General features: G+C 42.5%; 2 protein-coding genes across 8 annotated transcripts in view; one reads left to right on the top strand and one right to left on the bottom strand.

The window, feature by feature from the left end:
* ARG2 (arginase 2) overlaps window positions 1-20,275 on the top strand; it is a 36,704-nt gene that overhangs the window by 11,926 nt on the left and 4,503 nt on the right. For all 3 annotated transcript variants that reach the window (XM_036310612.1, XM_036310604.1, XM_036310620.1), the window contains 4 exons: window positions 14,988-15,165; window positions 18,637-18,796; window positions 19,662-19,756; window positions 19,924-20,028. In XM_036310612.1, the coding sequence (XP_036166505.1) occupies window positions 14,988-15,165; window positions 18,637-18,796; window positions 19,662-19,756; window positions 19,924-20,028 (538 nt within the window). The remainder of the gene's footprint in view (window positions 1-14,987; window positions 15,166-18,636; window positions 18,797-19,661; window positions 19,757-19,923; window positions 20,029-20,275) is intronic.
* Window positions 1-20,275, bottom strand: part of VTI1B (vesicle transport through interaction with t-SNAREs 1B) — a 40,439-nt gene that overhangs the window by 2,517 nt on the left and 17,647 nt on the right. For 2 of the 5 annotated variants that reach the window (XR_004967741.1, XR_004967740.1), the window contains 2 exons: window positions 8,049-9,168; window positions 4,460-4,614 (listed from right to left, as the gene is read on the bottom strand). The gene's annotated coding sequence lies outside the window, so the exon portion shown is untranslated. Of the gene's footprint in view, window positions 1-4,459; window positions 4,615-8,048; window positions 9,169-11,476; window positions 12,125-12,257; window positions 12,386-20,275 lie in introns of all 5 variants that reach the window. The other 3 variants (XR_004967742.1, XR_004967744.1, XR_004967745.1) reach the window with 3 other exon arrangements.

Below are 20,275 nucleotides of genomic sequence, written 5' to 3' on the forward strand. Positions count from 1 at the left end.
ATATTTTTAATGTTTATTTTTACAGTTTGAGTAGGGATGCAAATAACTTCTATATTGATTGCTATCTCTTAAGTCCTTTATAGGTCCCTCCTCTGTTATTTCCTTCTTCCTTGCAGCTTAATGTAGAAGAAACTAGGTCATGTGTCTGCAGAATCTCTCAGTTTGGATTTTGCAGATCACATCCTCATGTCAACCTATGACTTGTTCTTTTGTCCTCTGTATTTCCTGTAAATTGTATTTGGATCTAGAGGTCCTTGGTCAGATTTAGGTTCAATTCCCCCCCCCCCCCCCCAGCAATTCTGCTTCATGGATAGCAGTATACACTTCCACCAGAAATGATGTTATCAGCCATTAAATATTGCCTAGAATAGAAAGATTGAAGCATTAAGTACTGCCTAGGATAGAGACATAGAAACATTTCGATGAGAGAGGAACATCAATTGGCTGCCTGCTGCACGCACCCCTACTGGTGATCAAGCCCACAACCCAGGCATGTGCCCCATCCGACAGGGCCTGGTTCACGGGTCCATGCTCAGCCAGGCTACAGTTTCTTATTACAGGACTAGAGGCCCCGTGCACGATCAGGGCCAGGGAGGGACTGCAGGAAGGCTCCAGGTGTGTCCAGCCCATCTTGCCCAGTCCCAATCAGCTGGACCCCAGCAACAAGCTAACCTACCGGTCAGAGCGTCTGCCCCTTGGTGGTCAGTGTGCATCATAGCAACTGGTCAAACGGTTAAACGAATGGTCAGACACTTAGCATATTAGGCTTTTATTATTACAGGATAGTTCAGATTATGTGCTTTCTTGAGGGTGGTCATGCCTGCAAGGGGTCTAAAAAAAAGGATTACTCTGGCATTTAAGGTGTGTTAACCTAGAAGCACAGAAACAATGGACAGAGTTTGCTTAAGGAATAGATATACTGAAGAAGTTATATGTTTAGGACGTGGCTACCCACCATGACGTGCCCAGAGAGTAATGTATGCTCAGATCACCCCGTGAGGTTATTTTTAGTCACTAGACCTGTCGGATTTATTAGAGTCTTGATTTCATTCACATTTCATTCACAAGAACAATGGACAGGACTTGCTTAAAGCGAAGATAACAATTTTATAGGCTTGGGGTGTGACTACCCACCATGATCTTCCCAGCTAAGAATTTATGATCAGGTTACCCTAGCAACTGATCATACTTACTACAGAATCCATTTTTCATCCACAATTCCTCCTTTTGGTCATAAATCAATCCAAAGGATGCATCGATGACCAACCTTTTAGATAGTGTGGTTTCACTGTGGTAGGAAGGCTCATTCCTAGGAAGTCTCAATTTTGAAATAATCTTGTCAAATTTTTCCAAAAAAGAAGGGCATGTATATGGAAGGCAGTCATGTCTCATGGCCATCATTGCACAAACACTCTAGATCATTTCTATCCTGTGAACTATTATGATCTGGATTTTGTCACCCTTCTCATTTTTCTGTATTTTGCATCTAGTACAGCGGTTCTCAACCTGTGGGTCACGACCCCTTTGGGGGTCAAACGACCCTTTCACAGGGGTCGCCTAAGACCATCGGAAAACACATAATAATTACATATTGTTTTTGTGATTAATCACTATGCTTTAATTATGTTCAATATGTAACAATGAAATTGGGGGTCACCACAACATGAGGAACTGTATTAAAGGGTCATGGCATTAGGAAGGTTGAGAACCACTGATCTAGTATAATATTTACATAAGCCATAAAAGGAGAATTAAAAGTTATTAATCATTAACAATTGGAATATATAGAAAAGCTCTCAAAGAACAAGTAGTGTATAACTATTACTATGACTAATATTATTAGCAGACCGGTAAGATAATCAAATAATTGATTTCTGAGTTCAACATCAGTCTGTAGGTATACAGGCCTTGTTGGTGTTTGGGATAGCTGTCCACCTCTGGTGTCGGTGGCTTCTTGTCTTTGAAGAGTCTTTTGTGCCTGTTGTAGGTGGAGGTCAGTGTCAGAGTCAGGGGTAGATATCCATTCACAGTTAGGCACCTGATATGGTCCCTTACAGTGAGGTTGGAGAATGTATTTTATTTGATCTCCTTTCCAATAAACAGAATCTCCAAGTGGCAGTCAGTGATCTCTAAAGTTTTTGTCTCCTGGGAGCTGTCTGTGAAAGGAAGCAGCTACCTATTTGGCATTCTCTTAAAGTGACTTTATCAAACCTGGCAATAATGTAAGATGACTCTTTTCAATAACGTCAGCTCATAAGTTCCTTCACCTACCTTAAGTCCAGCTTAAATGCACTGTGATGTATGAAGGAATGTGAAAACCAAAAAATGGGGTTTGCCAGGGAGTCCAGAAGAACTAAGCAGCTGTTTTGGGTTTCCCAAAACCCAGCTATTTGTTTAATTTACAACAATTGTTTACCCATACTATATATCCTAGAAGTTTTTTTTTTAATCACTTATTTACAATGCTTCCCATGCAGTTTAACATTAAAAAACACGCACAGCCCTAACCGGTTTGGCTCAGTGGATAGAGCGTCGGCCTGCGGACTGAAGGGTTCCAGGTTCGGTTCTGGTCAAGGGCATGTACCTTGGTTGTGGGCACATCCCCAGTAGGGGGTGTGCAGGAGGCGGCTGATCGATGTTTCTCTCTCATCGATGTTTCTAACTCTCTATCCCTCTCCCTTCCTCTCTGTAAAAAATCAATAAAATGTATTTTTAGAAAACCAAACAAACAAAAAGCACACACACACAAATTGCCCTAGCTGGTTTGGCTCAGTGGATGGTGTCAGCCTGCAGACTGAAGGGTCCTGGGTTCAATTCTGGTCAAGGGCACATGCCTGGGTTGTGGGCTCGATCCCCTGTGTGACGCGTGCAGGAGGCAGCCGATCAGTGATTCTCTTTAATCATTAATATTTCTCTCTCTCTCTCTCTCTCTCTCTCTCTCTCTCTCTTCCTCTCTTCCTTCCTCTCTGAAATCAATATAAATATATTTAAAAACACACACACAAAACGCACATGCATGCACACACACACAAATCTTTTGTGGTGTTCCAAGGGCCCTTCTGGACACCACAAATTATTCCTACATATATTGATATTTTAACCTTTAAAACCTCAATTTCTAATGAAAACTAAGAAGCAATTAGCATTCTTTAACTTGGCCACTTTATGAAGACACTTTATAACCCCTGGAAACATATTTCATAGATGTCAACACATGAATTATTAACATGGACTTATTTTTTTAAAACTTGGTTAAAAATATTTAATATCAATAACTCAAAAGATATGTCTGTTCTCCTTAAACCAACAAATTTAAACTAACTTTTAAAGGATTAACTTTAGATTACATGAACTTGAAAAGCATTTGAGTTTTTATATTTCTGAGAATTTTAGAATACCTAATCCTTACAACCACTTGCCTTCAAACCAGTTAATTTTAATTTATTAAATTAATTTTAACAATACCACCCAGAGGTAGAAAAATTATCTCACATTTACAACATACATACATAGACATACATAGACATAAACAGAGACCTTAGCCTTAAGGAAAAACACACTAGTTTATAAAAATTTGGATCCAAATTTTGTTTTGGCAGTTGGGATAAGAAGAAACTTACAAAAAACAAAAAGAAAACAACAGACACAGTTTGTATCTGTCCTTGACAAGTTAAGCACGTTTCAAATGTTCTTTCCCTTTTAAAGTAAGAACAGCTATTTTTAATACCTTAAAAGAATTGGTTTGCCACCTAAACAACATCATAGGTTGATCCATTTATTTAAATTCTCTTTTTCAATCTTTGAGAGACCAATTAAATATGCTTTCCATTCATTTTGCCGAATTTTATAGCTGGCTTTTTCTAATTGTGCATGCAAAGATTAGTTGAGAAGTATCAAAGGATCCTCATTTCGGCAATCTTCCTGCAGGAGTATTAATGGGAGGCTGACTGGGTTAGGCTTGCCGATTCCCCACATTAATTTTCATTTCCTTTGAGATCTCTAGAGTCTGAACAAACTTCGAGGGAAAACCAGCCTTTACATGCAAGGTCTCTAGATGATATGGTAGATATCCTGATAAGACTATTTCACACTCTAGAGCCGCGGTCACCAACTGGTGGTCCGTGAGGTCCGAAAGTTTGGCAACCGCTGCTCTAGAGGACATTTTTCCTCAGGCAACCTCACGAAGATCCTTAGTCATCTAAGAATCCCCAAGATTGGGTTGGGGAAGCAAGTGTCTTTTCTCCTTCAGAGCTAAAGAGAGTTCAGTCTCTCATTTAACCAGCAAAGATTTCATTCAGACTTTTCAGTAAGCAAAGCCCAAATTAAAAGCAGTCACCCACTTTTTCTTTTCCTTTCCCTGGGTTATCTCAACCCATATCCACCTCGAGGATTTTATAAGAACAGCTCAAATAAAGTTAGGGCCAGCCATTTAAAGTTAGAATTCCAAGAGAAAACTCACCCAAGTTCACCCCATGCAAAGCAGGGGCTGGTGGGGCACAAGGGGCCCATGTGGTACCTAGCACCAGGTTTGGGTCCACAGGGTGATCCTGCGCGGGCTTCTTCAGAATCCTGCTCACTATTCCAAGTAAATTTCAATTTCAGAGATGTCCAAGCCTGTAGCAATTGTTTGTAAGGGTTTGAGTCAAACTGGTGACATGCTAGAGCTCAGATGCTCTGGAGAATGACAGTTTGGCAATTTCTTTTATACTTTGGGGATTAAGGAGGGATGTAAGGAAGATTACATGAAGTGGGAGAAATGGAGGTACACAATAGTTAAGACTATATATGCTCCCTCAAGGGTGGTTACAGGGAAGGTCTGGGAAAGACGATTATTGTCATTTCAAAAGTATGTAAACCTAGTTGCACAAGAACAATGGACAAGGCTTGCTTAAGGCAAAGATAAACCTTTCATAGTCCTGTGCCTGACTACCCACCATGACCTGCCCAGTTAGAATTTATGGTCATGTCTATAATGTTACTTTTTAAAATCGATATATTTTTATTGATTTCAGAGAGGAAGGGAGAGGGAGAGATAGAAACATCAATGATGAGAGAGACTCATTGATCACCTGCCTCCTGCATGCTCCACACTGGGAATCTAGCCTTCAACCCAGGCCATGTGCCCTGACCGGGAATCGAACCATGACGTCCTGGTTCATAGGTTGATGCTCAACCACTGAGCCCATTGGGCTGTAATGTTACTTTCGGTCAGACTTATTACTAAGCCCCTTTTTCGGCCTTGCCTTTATATTCTTTTAAAGGGAATGTAGAAAATCAAGTTGTGTGTGAGAGCTGGACTCTTTAGGATCCATTTCCATGAGAAATCAGTGGATCTGTATTTGTTTTCTAATTCTTACCCAAAAGTCTGTCTTTAAAAATGACAGTCATATTACAAACATGTTTTGGGAAGTCTTAGGTTACACCATCAGTTTCAAGGGAAAGAAAAAGGGTCGGGTGAGAGTGAAGGGGTTCGGAATAAGCCTCCCCAAAATTGCCTCTTTGGCATGTGGGTTACTTTCAGCTGAAGTCAATCAAGGCCCAGAAGACTCAGCAAGAGCTTTTCACTTCCCCTTTAACTACCCAAATGAATTTAGATAGAAGGCCTGGTCCAGGAAGAGAGTTATCGTCAGAGATAACTGCAAAGAGTATGGGCTAGGTGTGGCAAGCTGGAGGGAGGTCCTGTTTGTTCAAAGTCCAAGGTCCTCTATTTCTGCTTAGTATGGCAAACATTTGTTTACCAAAAGTTGGGTCTTCCCATCTTCCTGTGAATTGTCTTCTTTCCCTTTAAAACCCCAGTCACCTACCCCCTTCTCCAATCGTCTAGGGCCGTGGTCAGCAAACTGCGGCTCGCGAGCCACATGCGGCTCTTTGGCCCCTTGAGTGTGGCTCTTCCTAAGCCTTAGGAGTACCCTAATTAAGTTAATAACAATGTACCTACTTATATAGTTTAAGTTTAAAAAATTTGGCTCTCAAGAGAAATTTCAATCGTACTGTTAATATTTGGCTCTGTTGACTAATGAGTTTGCCGACCACTGGTCTAGGGGAGTTGATTTAACCAGACAGAGAACCTAGAAGGGAAGAAATCTTTTCTTCCCCTGCAGGAGGAAGACCACAAAGATGCCTCATCCAGTTAAACTGAACGTAATTCTTGGCATGTATGGGCTTTTTCTTATTTAATCCTTGTAACAACTATAACAAGGTTTATTTTTGCCCTAAGCAAGCCTTGTCCTTGAGGTAGGACAAGCTTAGAAACTGTACTTGGTTGGATATCTTGACTCTTCTAAGCGGTTACGGGCCAGGAATTTTTCCTTTGCATCTCGTGTGGCACTGGACCCACTGTGGTGAGATGGGCAAGAGGCGATGTTGCAGCACTCTGCTCTCAGCCCAGAGTAGTATGGAATGCGTTCCAATCTGAGGTTCTTGGAGAACACACATTAGGATGCTAGCCCAGGGTCTGAGGCATGGAGCTACACATCTGGACTGTTAACTGGCAGAGCCATAGTCACTAGCCTGATGCATCTCCCTTTAAATCCTTTCTGGAACAAGGTGAAGTATCAGTTTAAAAAGGATCACATTCTGAAGAGCAGTACTTTATCCCCAGAATTCTTGCTATCTCTTCCTGTGGTTATTAGATATTGGAATAGCTTGAAGTTTGTCAGCAGATATTTTGCAGTGACGTTCAACAGTCTTGTCCTGAATGAGGGAAACTGGTTTTGTTGTAGTGACTTAGGAAGCCAAAGGAACCCTCCTCTTACCCCCATCCTGCCTGCACTGGAACCAGGCTGCTAGGGTGCCGTCAGCTGACAGTCTGCAGAAGACAGAGCTGATTCACTAGGCGTTCAGAGGGTTGACATGAGTTTGGTTCATAGCAGCATACATTACTAAGCCTATCTTCAGACAGCGATACTCTGTTCTCCTCAGGAAAGAAGGACAGATGTAGCTGGGGAAGCAATTATCAGGAAGCCTAAATGGTGTTGCAAGTCATCTCAGTTACATGTCTGGAGCCAAGTTTTCAAGTTTATTTTTTTTTTACTCAAGAATCACATTTATGCAAAGGCATTTATTAACACCATGTTTGTATCAGTTGATCTTAACTGTGGTATATGTTAGATGGACATGTCCAAAATCACTGGCCAGGATGCCCGGGGTCACCTTCTTATCAGGGCCAAAGGTGACATCTGGGTCTAAAAGGTCTTAATAGTATTCAGTGTATTTTCATTGCCAGCACTAGGAGAGAAGCACTGAGGCTGTCATCTGTACAGAGCTTTGCTTTTTTTGCAAGGCAAACATGAGAGCTCCTTTACATTGGTTCCAAATCTGTTTGTCATTGGAGCTCTCAGTACCACTCTCCCTGCCACGGTGGTCCTCTCTGTGTCTGACAGCACCTAGCTGTTGCAGAGACAACAGGAGAGCAGAGTGAGGAGGAAGGAGATGTTGAGAGTGCTGGCTGGAGTCTTGCCAGGATTGGTGAAGGAGTGAACTAGAACAAATATGTGTACTTGCATGATATGACCTCTTTCCTAAACTTACCAAACATTTTGGAGACTGGGCCTGAGGAAGCAAAGAGTTGATATTCAATTAAAAAAAAATATATATATATATATATATGTAAAATATATTTTTTATTGATTTTAGAGAGGAAGAGAGAGAGAGAGAGAGAGAGAGAGAGAGAGAGAGAGAGAGAAAGGAAGAAAGAAAGAAAGAATTATCATTGATGAGAATCATTGACTGGCTGCCTCCTGCACATTCCCCAATGGGAATTGAGCCCGAAACCCAGGCATGTGCCCTGACCGGGGAATTAAACTGTGACCTCCTCATTCATAGGTCAGTGCTCAACCACTGAGCTACACGGGCTGGGCAACGAACTGATTTTTAGATACCCCAGCACATACTTCATGACTGTACAGCCTTAGAGAGTTAAATGAACCAAATAAAATTCAGACGTCTTCATTTTATTGGTGGAAACCAAATGAGTTTACCTTAAATAACAGTCTCTTCAAAAGTTATTACCCAGATCACATTTTAGGGACAAGAGCCATTTTGCTTACTTCAAATGGACTGAAGGACCTGTGGCACTCCCTTCCCAGACGGCCTCCAGTAACACGGCAGCTTTGTTTTCAATGAACTGGTTTTCCAGGCACAGCTTTGGGGTTCTAAGAATTAGCAGGAGCAGTCCTTTAAAATGCTAGAATTCCCTTTGCATGGAGCTAGATCTGTCTTACAGAGCGTTTGAGTCTGTAATTGTAAAAGCCATTAGGATTAGTACTCTCTCAGCACCAAGTGAGATCTCAGCATCTTTGTTTTTCTCCAAGTTTTACTGACTTGTTACTCCTGACAAGTCATAAACACTCTATTCTATTTCAGTCACAGCCTGAAAAAAAAAACCAAACTGCACACTGATGGGCCCTGAGCTTTCCTCCAAATCCACTATTCTGCCCATGGGGCTCAGTGGATCATCCCGTGTCAGCCCATCTCTCTCCACTTGCTGGGGGCCTTGGGAGCAGCTGGAGCTCCCCATGAGTGGAAGTCAGCAGGAGGGAAATGAGTTACCTTGATGCTGTTGACAAGTGCCTGCTCACTTGTAACACTGCCTTCTATGAGTCTCCATCCAAAGGGTGACTCAGGCTGGCTCTAAACAGTAGGAGCTGTTTAACTGCTGAATTTCTCCCTCTCAAGTATGTGAAACCCATGAGGGTGTGAAGATTAGCAGCTACCTGTAAAGCCGCTAGCTGAGTGTGGTGTGCGAGGCAGATTCTTATACTCCCTTTTCTCCTCTCCTGTCCCTGGCTTCTTGCAGGGATTCCCTAGTGATCAGGACCCTAAATAGAAGTGCTGTCTGCAGACACTGCTAAGGTCAGGTAGGGCTGTTTTGATTTCTTCCCTAGCAGATGGTTGCATCATTCTGTTGATGCACTTGTGTTCTCGTTTCACTCCAGTGGAGCCTGGAGATGTTTATCAGGGCCAAAGGTGACACCTGGGCCTAAAAGATCTTAATAGTATTCGGTGTATGTTTTATTACCAGCACTGGGAGAGGAGCACTGAGGCTGTCAGTCTGTGCTTTGCTTGTCACTGCATGTCAAACAGCAGAGCCCATTCAAGTTGGTTCCAAATCTGTTTGTCATACGAGCTTCCTTGCTGTTTCAGGTTCATTCTGTCCTCCAGTGCCTTCTTATAAGAGAGGAAAGAGCAATAATAAAACATTATGTCTTAAAAAAAAGCAACAACACACATTGTCTTGCCATGGTGGGTTTTGTCCAGTGATTACAGTGTTGGCCCACACATCAAAGGATCATGGGTTCAGTCCCCAGCCCTGGTCAAGGCACATTCGGGAGGCACCCAATTGATGTCTCTCTCTCACATCGATGTCTGTCTGTCTGTCTATCCTCTGGTGAGGGTTAACAACAAAACATTGTCTCATCTGATCTAGATCTGCAGATGAGTTGACCTGAAGCACAAAAATAGTTTAAGAAAGGGACAGCTCCCTCAAGCATGACAGGCAGACATTCCTTCCATATTTATAATATTTGCTCTTTTCACTATTACTCTAAGATTCTTTAAAAATTAATGAGAAGAGCCCTGGCTTCAGTGGATAAGGCGTCAGCCTGCAGACTTAAGGGTCCCCGGTTCAATTCCCATCAAGGGCACACACCTTAGTTGCAGGCTCCCAGCCCTGGTCAGGGGCATGTGAGAGGCAACCAATCAATGTGTCTTTCGCACATCAGTGTTTCTCTCTATCTCTCCCTCTGCCTCCCACTCTCTCTAAAAATCAATGGGAAAAATATCCTTGTGTGAGGATTTAAAAAAAATTAGTGAGACCATTTCTTGTGCCTTTTGAACTAGATTTGCCACAGCACCCTGATAAAGTCATAGCTTCATTATTACTCAATTCACCGGGCTCTTACAAAAAAATAACTTCCCATCAGCCTCCCCACTTCTCAGAAACTCTGGCCTGTGGGTTGCAAATCATGTTCTCTACAACCTCATACTGCATTGCTCCAATATGTAAACTTCTCATTTCTATTAAATTGCTTAACTGTTTTTCCAAACATGGAATGTACAGTTCTTCTTTCAGGCCCTTATTCATCTTTAGAAACTAATGCTGTAATGCTGTGCTCTACTCCACTAGTCCTTTGGGTGCTACAATGCTATGGGAACAGTAGGTGTTAGAGGAGAAAGCTCCTAAGAGGCTATAGCAGGATGGCATAGTATATTCACTGATTCAGCTCTGCAATGATTAGAATAGTTAGGATTACCGCCGGAACCGGTTTGGCTCAGTGGATAGAGCGTCGGCTTGCGGACTGAAAGGTCCCAGGTTCGATTCTGGACAAGGGCATGTACCTGGGTTGCGGGCACATCCCCAGTAGGAGATGTGCAGGAGGCAGCTGATCGATGTTTCTCTCTCATTGATGTTTCTAACTCTCTATCTCTCTCCCTTCCTCTCTGTAAAAAATCAATAAAATATATTTAAAAAAAAAAGAATAGTTAGGATTACCATAGTTAGTATCTACAACATAAGCTTTAGTATTTGAGTTCTTAATTATTAAAGACTATGGCAGCTGCTCAGGCAGGTGTGGCTCAGTTGGTTGAGTATCATCCCATGCACTGAAAGGGTGCTGGTTCAATTCCCTGTCAAGGCACATGTCTAGGTTATGGGCTCTATCCCCAGGAGGAGGTGTTGGGAGGGGTGTGCAGGAGGCAGCCGATTGATGTTTCTCTCTCACATCAATGTCTCTCTGTCTCCTCCCTTCCTCTCTCTCTAAAAAAATAAATAAAAATATTTAAAAAACAAAAAGGTATGGCAATAGAATTTAAAAGAACTCATTTTGCTATCTGCCCAAATCCATTCTCATCATCTTCTGGACATGGCTTAGACCTGTACTTGCTGGCTAATGCCATGTGAGCAGGAGTGATGTGTCACTTCTAGACCAGGGCCTTTAAACATAGAGGTGTGCCTTCTCAATGTTTTCTTCCTCTCCCACTGCCTTGAACCTGGGACCCTAGGCGTGGCAGAGGCATAAGCGAAAGAAGCCTGATCTCTGAATCACTGTGTGAAGGAAAGCCTCCTGCTGACCTAGAATGTCTACCTGGATGTTAAATGAGCAAGAAACCAATTTACTGTGTTTGAGCCATTATTTTGGGGAGGGTTCATTACAGCAGTTTAGCCTACTCTAACAACTTGATTTAAAAGAATAGTACACAAAATAAAATAAAGAATGGTACAGATTATGTTTATGCATAAAGGTCTGCCAGGATAGAGTAGTCAAGCCTAGAGAGTGGGATAGGGGACTGTCACCCATAGGCACTTCCTTAACAATTTTACAAAAAATTTCTATTGCCAGTAAGGAAAGAAAACAACGGAAGTTAGCAAAATAGTGCTGGTACTAACTTTACTTGTTGTGGGAGTCATTCCTTGACCACCCCAATTGTCACTGAATTTCCTTTCACTCCTCTAGCACTTATTTTCCCTAGTTCTTACCTGGAACTGATTGTGGAAATGAAAGAGCAGAGTTGGGAGTCCCATAGGGTAGGCCACTCAGGTAGGGCCTCTCAAGACATTAATCCCTTCGGGGGGTCTGACCATCCATGAACAGAACTCTTGCAGAGCTTAGCAGGCTCTCAGACCCGGAGACTCAAGCTAACCATGATGTATAACCCCAAATGCGTATGCGTAATTGTGGTGAGCAGCAGCCTTTCGGGATCCACTGTCAGGAAGCCCTCTTGCTTATATGAGGGCAACTGGGGAACTAAGTAAATAACCAGAGGGCTGTTCCCTGAACAAGCAGTCAGAGAACATGGGGTGGCATACTCATGAAGAACTGACCATCCAGCCTGTGAGTTAATCTAGGGATCAACTCCACAGTTACACACTTAATGGCCAAAATCCTTTTAGGAAATTCAGTCTCTCTTCCTTGGAGTGTTGTTATAAGACCACCAAATTCTCTTTAGGCTCCTTTGTAAGCTTTCCACAGTTCTTTCTAAGTTCTTCTGATAAGTAAGTAATAGTCAAGTACTGTTTGCTGTCACACTTCACTGATTCTGCATCCTAGATTCCATGGTTGGACTTGAATGTTCCCAAGTTCTGTCACTTATCCACCAGGTTGATCGCTTTAATGTCCATGTACTTCTTCTTGGTCATGTGAAGATTAAATGAGTTAAAAGTAGTTTTCAAAAGTTATTTCATATGAACATTATTAATTAGATTATACACCTCATATAAAACACCAGACATGTCCTGATATCTTAAACCTACTACGAACCTGAATGCTTGATGCGGTTTAAGGAGGTGCTAAGATAAACAAGGATGTGGAAGTAGAAGCATCCAAGTGTAGGTGCTGCCATTCAAAATCTGCCTGTCCCACGACTGTGTTGTCAACAATGGCAAGACCTGATATTGATTTGAAAGTTAGTTAAAACTTCATTTCTCTTAAATCTGAAGTGTCCTGCATATTTTGAGATTTAGTGCATAATGACTTTATGCATGGCTTTTTCCCCTTGATTTTAAAGATTTTTATAGATGTTTTATTTGGTCTTTTTTTTCTCGAGATTTCCAGTGTCTTTGACCTGTTATCATATTTTTCTCCTCCTACTTCAACACCTTCCCCCTTTCTTCTATTTAGTTGTACAGATCATCTCTAGTTCTAGGCCTTTTAAATAATTATTTTTTTAAAATTCGGTGACCAAAGACACACAGAATTCTAGCTGAAGGTGCATCTTACCTTTAACTGAAAATAGGATAAGGTTTTCTGTTTTGCTTCCAGTATCCCTTTTAGTGGTGATCCCTTGGTTGATCTTATATTTCAGGTCACTGTTAAGCTGGAGTTACAGGCCACTGCTTCTCAAATTTTTACATTTATCAGTAGTTTGGCTTTGGATTCAAGCAATATCCAAAACTGTACAAATTAAAGATGGATCCATGCTGGTCTCAATCCAAATCTTTAACACAAATTTCTGCAAATATTAAGAGTCTATCCTGCCAAGCCAGTGTGGCTTGTGGTTGAGCATCAACCTATGTGAACCAGGAGATCATGGTTCGATTCCCAATCAGGGCACATGCCCAGGTTGTGGGCTTGATCCGCAGTAGGGGATGTGCAGGAAGCAGCTGATCAATGATTCTCTCGCATCTGATGTTTCTATCTCTCTCTGCCTCTCTGAAATCAATAAAAATATATTTTAAAAAAGAAAAAAGATGTCTATCCTGTGACCACTTCCCCTCCCCCAACATACGTGTACTTCAGTTTAAGAAGCAGGACCTTAAGGATACAATCTATGGTAACGTTCTGTTCTCTGGTGATTCAGATTTCTTCCTGATAGAGTTGGATTATTTAGTCCTCATCCTAAACATGGCTAAGACGGAAAGACTAGTATTTACACCAAAGATAAAAATTAATGTGTAGTGACCAGTATCCCAGTTCTTTGAAATATGTGAAACTTTAGTGGGGAAATGTTACAGCTTATTGTCAAAATATATCACTAGTTCTTTTTTGCTTATTTTTTTTAAAGAGAAGTCAGTGCCGTCATTGGCTGAACAAGCTACTTGAGGTGGATGAAGCAGGAGTGGGTGTCTCCAATGCCAGGCCAGCCTTGCTTCATGGCTTTGTAGGCAGTGCAGAACTCGCCCAGGTAGTGCCAATCATCTTGGGCTGGATTCCCACCTGGGTGAAGGTCTTGCCATTGGAGACACCCACCATGCTGTCCACTGTCTCCTGCAGGATGATCTGTCCCGCAGGTGTCTTCACCTTGGCTTCTCTCTCCTGGTTGGCTTTGTACAGGGGCTTCAAATGCTGCTTCGGTCTCTGCTGCTGGGTGCTGTGCAGCTGTGTCACGGTGACAGCTGCTAAGAGGCCATGACCAGCAGCTGGTCAAGGTGCACACCGTGGAAGGTTTGCTTCTGCTCCAGCTCCATGTCCACTATCTTGTTGGTTCTTCAGAGAGGACTGTCTAGTTCTTAAAGTGGTGCAATCAAGAGGGACTCTTTGGGCCCTAGCTGGTTTGGCTCAGTGGATAGAGCATCGGCCTACCGACCGAAGGGTCCCAGGTTCGATTCCGGTCAAGGACACATATCCAGGTTGTGGGCTTGATCCCCAGTAGGGGGCATGTAGGAGATAGCCGATCCATGATTCTCATCATTGATGTTTGTCTCTCTCTCCCTCTCCCTTCCTCTCTGAAATCAATATATATACGAGAGGCCCAGTGCATGAAATTCATGCGCTGGAGGTGGAGGGTCCCTCAGCCAGGCCTATCCCCTCTCACAGTCCAGGAACCCTCGCTCCTTACCGCTCAGCTCGCTGCTCCTTAGCACTGCCTCGGAGGCAGGAGAGGCTCCTGCCACTGCCGCTGCGCTCGCCAGCCCTGAGCCCGGCTTCTGGCTGAGCGGTGCTCCCCCTGTGGGAGCACACTGACCACCAGGGGGCAGCTCCTGCATTGAGTGTCTGCCCCCTGGTGGTCAGTGCACATCATAGCAACTGGTCGTTCTGGTCGTTGCGCCGTAAGGGTTGCTTAGGCTTATATAGATTAAAGGAGGACTCTTTGGGATACAACTGCATACTCAAGAATACAAACTTTGGGAGCAGATGGCCTGGATTTGTTCCTGAGGCTGGCACTTAGCAGCTGTGTGACCTTGAGACCTAGTTTATGACATTCACTTTCTTTAAATCCTGTTGGCATTTTACTTCCATGCTATAACTCTGGAATAGAGGTTTAATTGCTCCAAATTTCATGATTGTTAATGTCAGTTAACATTTCTGGGCTTCACTTTCCAAAACCTCTTCTTCATCTGCAAAACGGTGTTCCTGATGGAATCTACCCCACAGGATTGCTAGGAGGTCATCCTGACAGTCATGTTACATTTTGAATTTTACTGAGACAAAATGAGGTTGTGTACTTTGTCACAAGTTATTATTTGTGGCCCAGGCCAGTAAGAGTTGGAATTTCCAACTAATCTTATTAACCATTTCCAATTAATCTTATCATCCTCCACTTGTTTCTAGGCTGCCACCTGAAGGACTTTGGAGATTTGAGTTTCACTCCAGTCCCTAAAGATGATCTGTACAACAACCTGATAGCAAATCCTCGCTCGGTGGGCCTCGCCAACCAGGAACTGGCTGAGGTAGTTAGTAGAGCAGTATCAGGTGGCTACAGCTGTGTCACAGTGGGAGGAGACCACAGGTAAGTTGGGAGCCAGTGGTGGTGGTGGGGCTACATTGCATGGTGCTTTGGGCTAATCAATTAGCTTGTCTCAGTTTCCTGAGTAAACTACCCTTCAGAATTTTTAAGTTATGATGGAAAAAAAATAAGCAGAAACTCATATGAAATAGAGAGGCCAGAAGTAAAAGCTGTCATGCCCTGTGCTTCCTGATCTTGAAGCACAGCAGGAGGAACTCTTTGTAACAGCCCTCCCAGCTTCTTTCCCCCTCTATAAAAGAATTCCCTCTCCTTTGTTTTAGTAAACTTGCATGTGGCCAGCCACGGTTACATGTTCGGGGTTACAATTCTGTTGTTCCTGAAGAAACCCGTTTTCCTGGGGGAAAATCTGGCTGACTTTTCAAGTTAACAATGCATAACAGCATTTTTTTAAATAAGCATTTATTTATTTATTTTTATTTATTTTTTGTGTGAATCCTCATCCAAGGATATTTTTTTCCATTTATTTTTAGAGAGTGAAGAGAGGAGGAGACACACACAGAGAGAAACATCAATGTGAGAGAGAGACCCATTGATTGGTTGCCTCCCACGCATGCCCTGACCAGGCCACATGCCCTGACCAGGGCTGGGGATCAAGCACGCAACCAAGGTACCTGCCCTTGACTGGAATCAAACCCGGAATCAAGTCCTCAGGCTGACACTCTATCCACTGAGCAAAACCAGCTAGGGTCATAATAGCATTTTGATGTCGAAGATTATGAGCTGCTGGAGGCACATGTAGTTTTTTTATATAGTAGGACAAGTTCAGAAGTAAACTAAGCAAAGCTTTTAGACACAGTCCAGTGTTTCATGCTTACCTCTTAGAAAGCTTTCTTAAGAAACTGTCTTACAACTTTCATTTGGCTATTGGGAGGATTGGAAGGATAGGCTGGACTTTTTGGGTCTTTTTTTTAAAGCATTTCTGCTCATAGGTTTGTTCCAAATTCCCCACTTGTCATATGAATGCATTCTCTATCTCCACAGTAACTGACCCTAGGTGACTGACACAATAGATTCTTCCTCTCTTAGTGAATCTGCATGTACTGTGTTGAACACTGTTCTGATGTGTTCTCAAGGGATTGTGGGAAACTTGTGACCTATTGGGCCTAGATGAAAAAAGTACGCATGCAATGAAAGAAATTAAATTCTACAGAATTTCAGAGATCAGTCTGGACTAGAGTAGTCAAATTTCACAGGGGAGCTAAGAAATGAAAGTTTTTGTTAGAAAGAAAAAAAAATGTTGGTATTAAAGTACTAGGAGTATTAAGCACTGCATATATATTCTCAGTTAATCATTTGTTATTCCCCAGGATATTTTATATTTTTCCACTGACTTTTAGGGAGGGAGGGAGGAACGGGGGGGCGGGGGGGGGGGTAGGGCATGAATGTGAGAGAGACTCATCAATTGGTAGCCTCCTGCATGCATCTTGATGGGGGGGCGGGGGGGCGGGGGGGGGGGATCGAATCTGCAACCCAGGTATGTGCCCTTGACCAGGAGTGGAACCTGAGACCCTTTGGTGCACAAGGCCAATGCTCTGACCCTCTAACAACTGAGCAACACAGGCCAGGGCGAGGACTAGGAATTTTTAGGGTCACTCTGCTCCTTTTATATACAACATACAGTATGGACTTAATCATTAAACCAACTCTGACTTAAACTGAGATTAGTATCCCTGCCTTTTATTTTTATTTTTTAATATATTTTTATTTTTTACAGAGAGGAAGGGAAAGGGATAGAGTTAGAAACATCGATGAGAGAGAAACATCGATCAGCTGCCTCCTGCACACCCCCTACTGGGGATGTGCCCGCAACCAAGGTACATGCCCTTGACCAGAATCGAACCTGGGACCCTTCAGTCTGCAGGCCGAAGCTCTATCCACTGAGCCAAACCAGTTAGGGCAGTATCCCTGCCTTTTAGAAAAGGAAAGTGAAGTCTAGAGAAATTAGATGACTTATCCTAGATCATACACCTCTTCCTGGGGGGTGGAGGAGGGGAACAACACAGCATTCTGACTTAATCGACTGCTTTTAGCACTAGACCATGCTATTCCTCAAAAAGGCCCTACGTGGGGCATGCAGGTTAAAATGCTATCACATGCTATCCTGACCAAGAAGGATGACTGCAGTTAGTTCCTAAGATGCTTAAGATGCATTTCCCATCTATGTCAAATTCTTTGGTTACAGAAGATCGGAAGCTTTCCAACCACTATTTCATCCACTATATTTTTACAGCTGAGACAGGACAGTGGGCTAATGTAAGAAGATACCAAGGATAAGGAAAGGCAAAAACAGAAACAATATTTGAATGTCATACTAATGTATATAACAGGCAAATAAACTTGTATTTTATTCAGTGCTCTAAAAGAGGTCTTAATTGGGTTGCTCTGTTACTTTAAAGACTTAACTTTGATTTTTCATTTTAGAAAGTATCACTTATTTTTAAAAGCTGTAAGGCTGACTTTTACCCTTAAAAAGTTAATGTAACTAATTCTTTGAAAGTGATTAGATCTCCCTGGTTTCCCTTAAAGAGGCATTTATGAATTGTCACATATAGACCACATCCTTTAACTGGATTTCCTTCTTGAACAAATTAAGGTCCCTTTCTGGGTCAAGGCTAATGGATCAAATTTTAGGGATGTGGGGCAGTCTGTCACACTGCAGGGGATAACCAGTGGTCAGCTTTAAACGTTTAGAGCCTTCCATTTCTCCCTATCTATCTAACTCACTTAACCTCAGCCCTGTAGATTCTGTCTCATCCAAATCCTGCTTTAGTCTGGGCCCCTGACTTTGCCCCGAGGACAAAGTATGAGCTGCATTGGCTGAGGATATTTGTTATTGGTGATGTTTGCCAAGCAGAGGGCCTTGAAAATTATTGGAGACTAGTGACCCTTGAACAACTCAGGGGTTAAGGGCACCAACCCCCCCTGCACCGTTGAAAATCCAAATACAACGTTTGACTCACCAAAAACTTAAGTTGTCCCTTGGTATCTGCAAAGGATTGGCTCCAAGTCCCTCCCGCCAATACCAAAATCAGTGGATACTCAAGTCCCTTATCTAAAATGGTATAGATCAATGCATATAGTTGACCTCTGCACCCAGATTTCCAATAGTGGATTGAAAATAGTTATGGTACTTATTTGCCCTGGCCTGTTTGTTTCAGTGGTTAGAGCGTCGACCCGTGGACTGAAGGGTCTTGGGTTTGATTATGGTCAAGGGCACATACCTCGGTTGCAGACTTGATCCCTGGCCCCAGTTGGGGTACATGCGGAAGGCAACCAATCCATGTGTCTCCCCCTCCTCCCCTCCCCGCTTCTACTCTCTGGAAAATCAATGGAAAAAAGACCCTGAGGTAAGGATGTTTAACAAAACAAACAAATAGTTACAGGTATTTATTGAAAGAAATCCATGTAGTTCAAACCTGTTGTTCAAGGGTCATCTATATTTGTTCTTTACAGCTTGGCAATTGGTACCATCAGTGGCCACGCCCGGCACTGCCCAGACCTTTGTGTGATCTGGGTTGATGCCCACGCTGACATCAATACACCCCTCACCACTTCATCTGGATGTCTCCATGGACAGCCGGTTTCATTTCTCCTCCGAGAACTACAGGACAAGGTCAGTAGGCCAAGATGAAAAGAAAGTCGAATGGCTTGCAGGGGCTTTGAGGGTCCAGTTCAGTAAGATTTCTGTGAAGGATGGGTTGCCAGTGGTAGAAATGCTTACAACTCCTTCATTTGTTCATCAAACATTATTATGGGCCAGGCAGTCTGTTAGATGCTAGGAATATAAACATGACTAGGGATATAAAGATGGTCCCTGCTCTTGGGGGGTTTATAATCATCTAAGAAAGGAAGGTGGTACTGGGTAACTCTAGTGATTGATACACCCACAGCTTGAGGACTTCTTGGTTACAGGCTCCCAGGCCTCACTTTCAGATGCATTGGTATAGAATCCAAGTAAAACCATGATTACCTCTAGGTAATATTTTTCTAGGCTGTGCAAAAGACACTGGAGTCTAGGCATAGACTAGAATCTGTTTATCCCTCCCCTCAGTGAGGGGCCAAGTTAAACCAGGAATAACAACGGTTATTCATTAGGCAGAATTCATGTTTTGGCTGTTGGCAACTTGAGATGACAACTGGGTTATGTTCCAAGAACCAATCTGTAAATAATTCAGTAATATGAAAAGGGCTAATCAGCAGTATTCCTGCTATTTAGGTAAGTTAATGAGAAACCAAGACCACCTTAGGAGAAAAGATTTTTATTCTGCTTGAGAATGCTATACTGTGTTCTTCAGTTGCCTTTCTGAATCATTTCCACTTGTATCAATTTTCTTTCCCAGATCAAGTGTGTCTTGTGTTGCTTAAGCATATTTTGTAGATGGATGACAAAGCAAACTGCATGTAATGGGAAGCACATGGTGACTTTCTTGGCGAGACCAAAAATCCTTAATGAATCCTGTTCATTCCTCTCTACATAGGTGCCACAGGTCCCAGGATTTTCCTGGATCAAACCTTGTATCTCTTCCCCAAGTATTGTGTATATTGGTCTAAGAGATGTGGACCCTCCTGAACAGTAAGTTGAGATATAGGATTATAAACTTTGGGCCCATCCTGGCCACTTATTTGATGTTGTTCCTTGCCTTAACTTGTTGTAGACCACTGTAAAGACAAAACCCCATCTAAATGTGCATTTAACTTGCTATTTAAACTAACAATTCCTTCCTTTATATCTCATTACAGTTTTATTTTAAAGAATTATGATATCCAGTATTTTTCCATGAGAGACATAGATAGACTAGGTATCCAGAAGGTCATGGAACAGACATTCGATCTGCTGATTGGCAAGTAAGTAACTACAACAGATGTCTACTCTAGGTTCCCAGGGTAATACAGCAGCTCCCAGGGGCAGCATACTTTAGCTTTTCTCTTGAGGATAGTAGCTTTTCTTTCAAATAAAAGCAAAACATGTACGTTTAAAAATTTCAAATAATTTAGAAAGGGAGAATATGAAACATAGGTCATATTCTTCCTCTGGGGTTGCGAGGGGGTTTCCTTGAAATCATTGCCCAGATTCTCTTTCTCATGGGTTTAT

Source organism: Myotis myotis, unplaced genomic scaffold (genome assembly GCF_014108235.1).
Source record: "Myotis myotis isolate mMyoMyo1 unplaced genomic scaffold, mMyoMyo1.p scaffold_m19_p_1, whole genome shotgun sequence".
Taxonomy (NCBI): Eukaryota; Metazoa; Chordata; class Mammalia; order Chiroptera; family Vespertilionidae; genus Myotis; species Myotis myotis.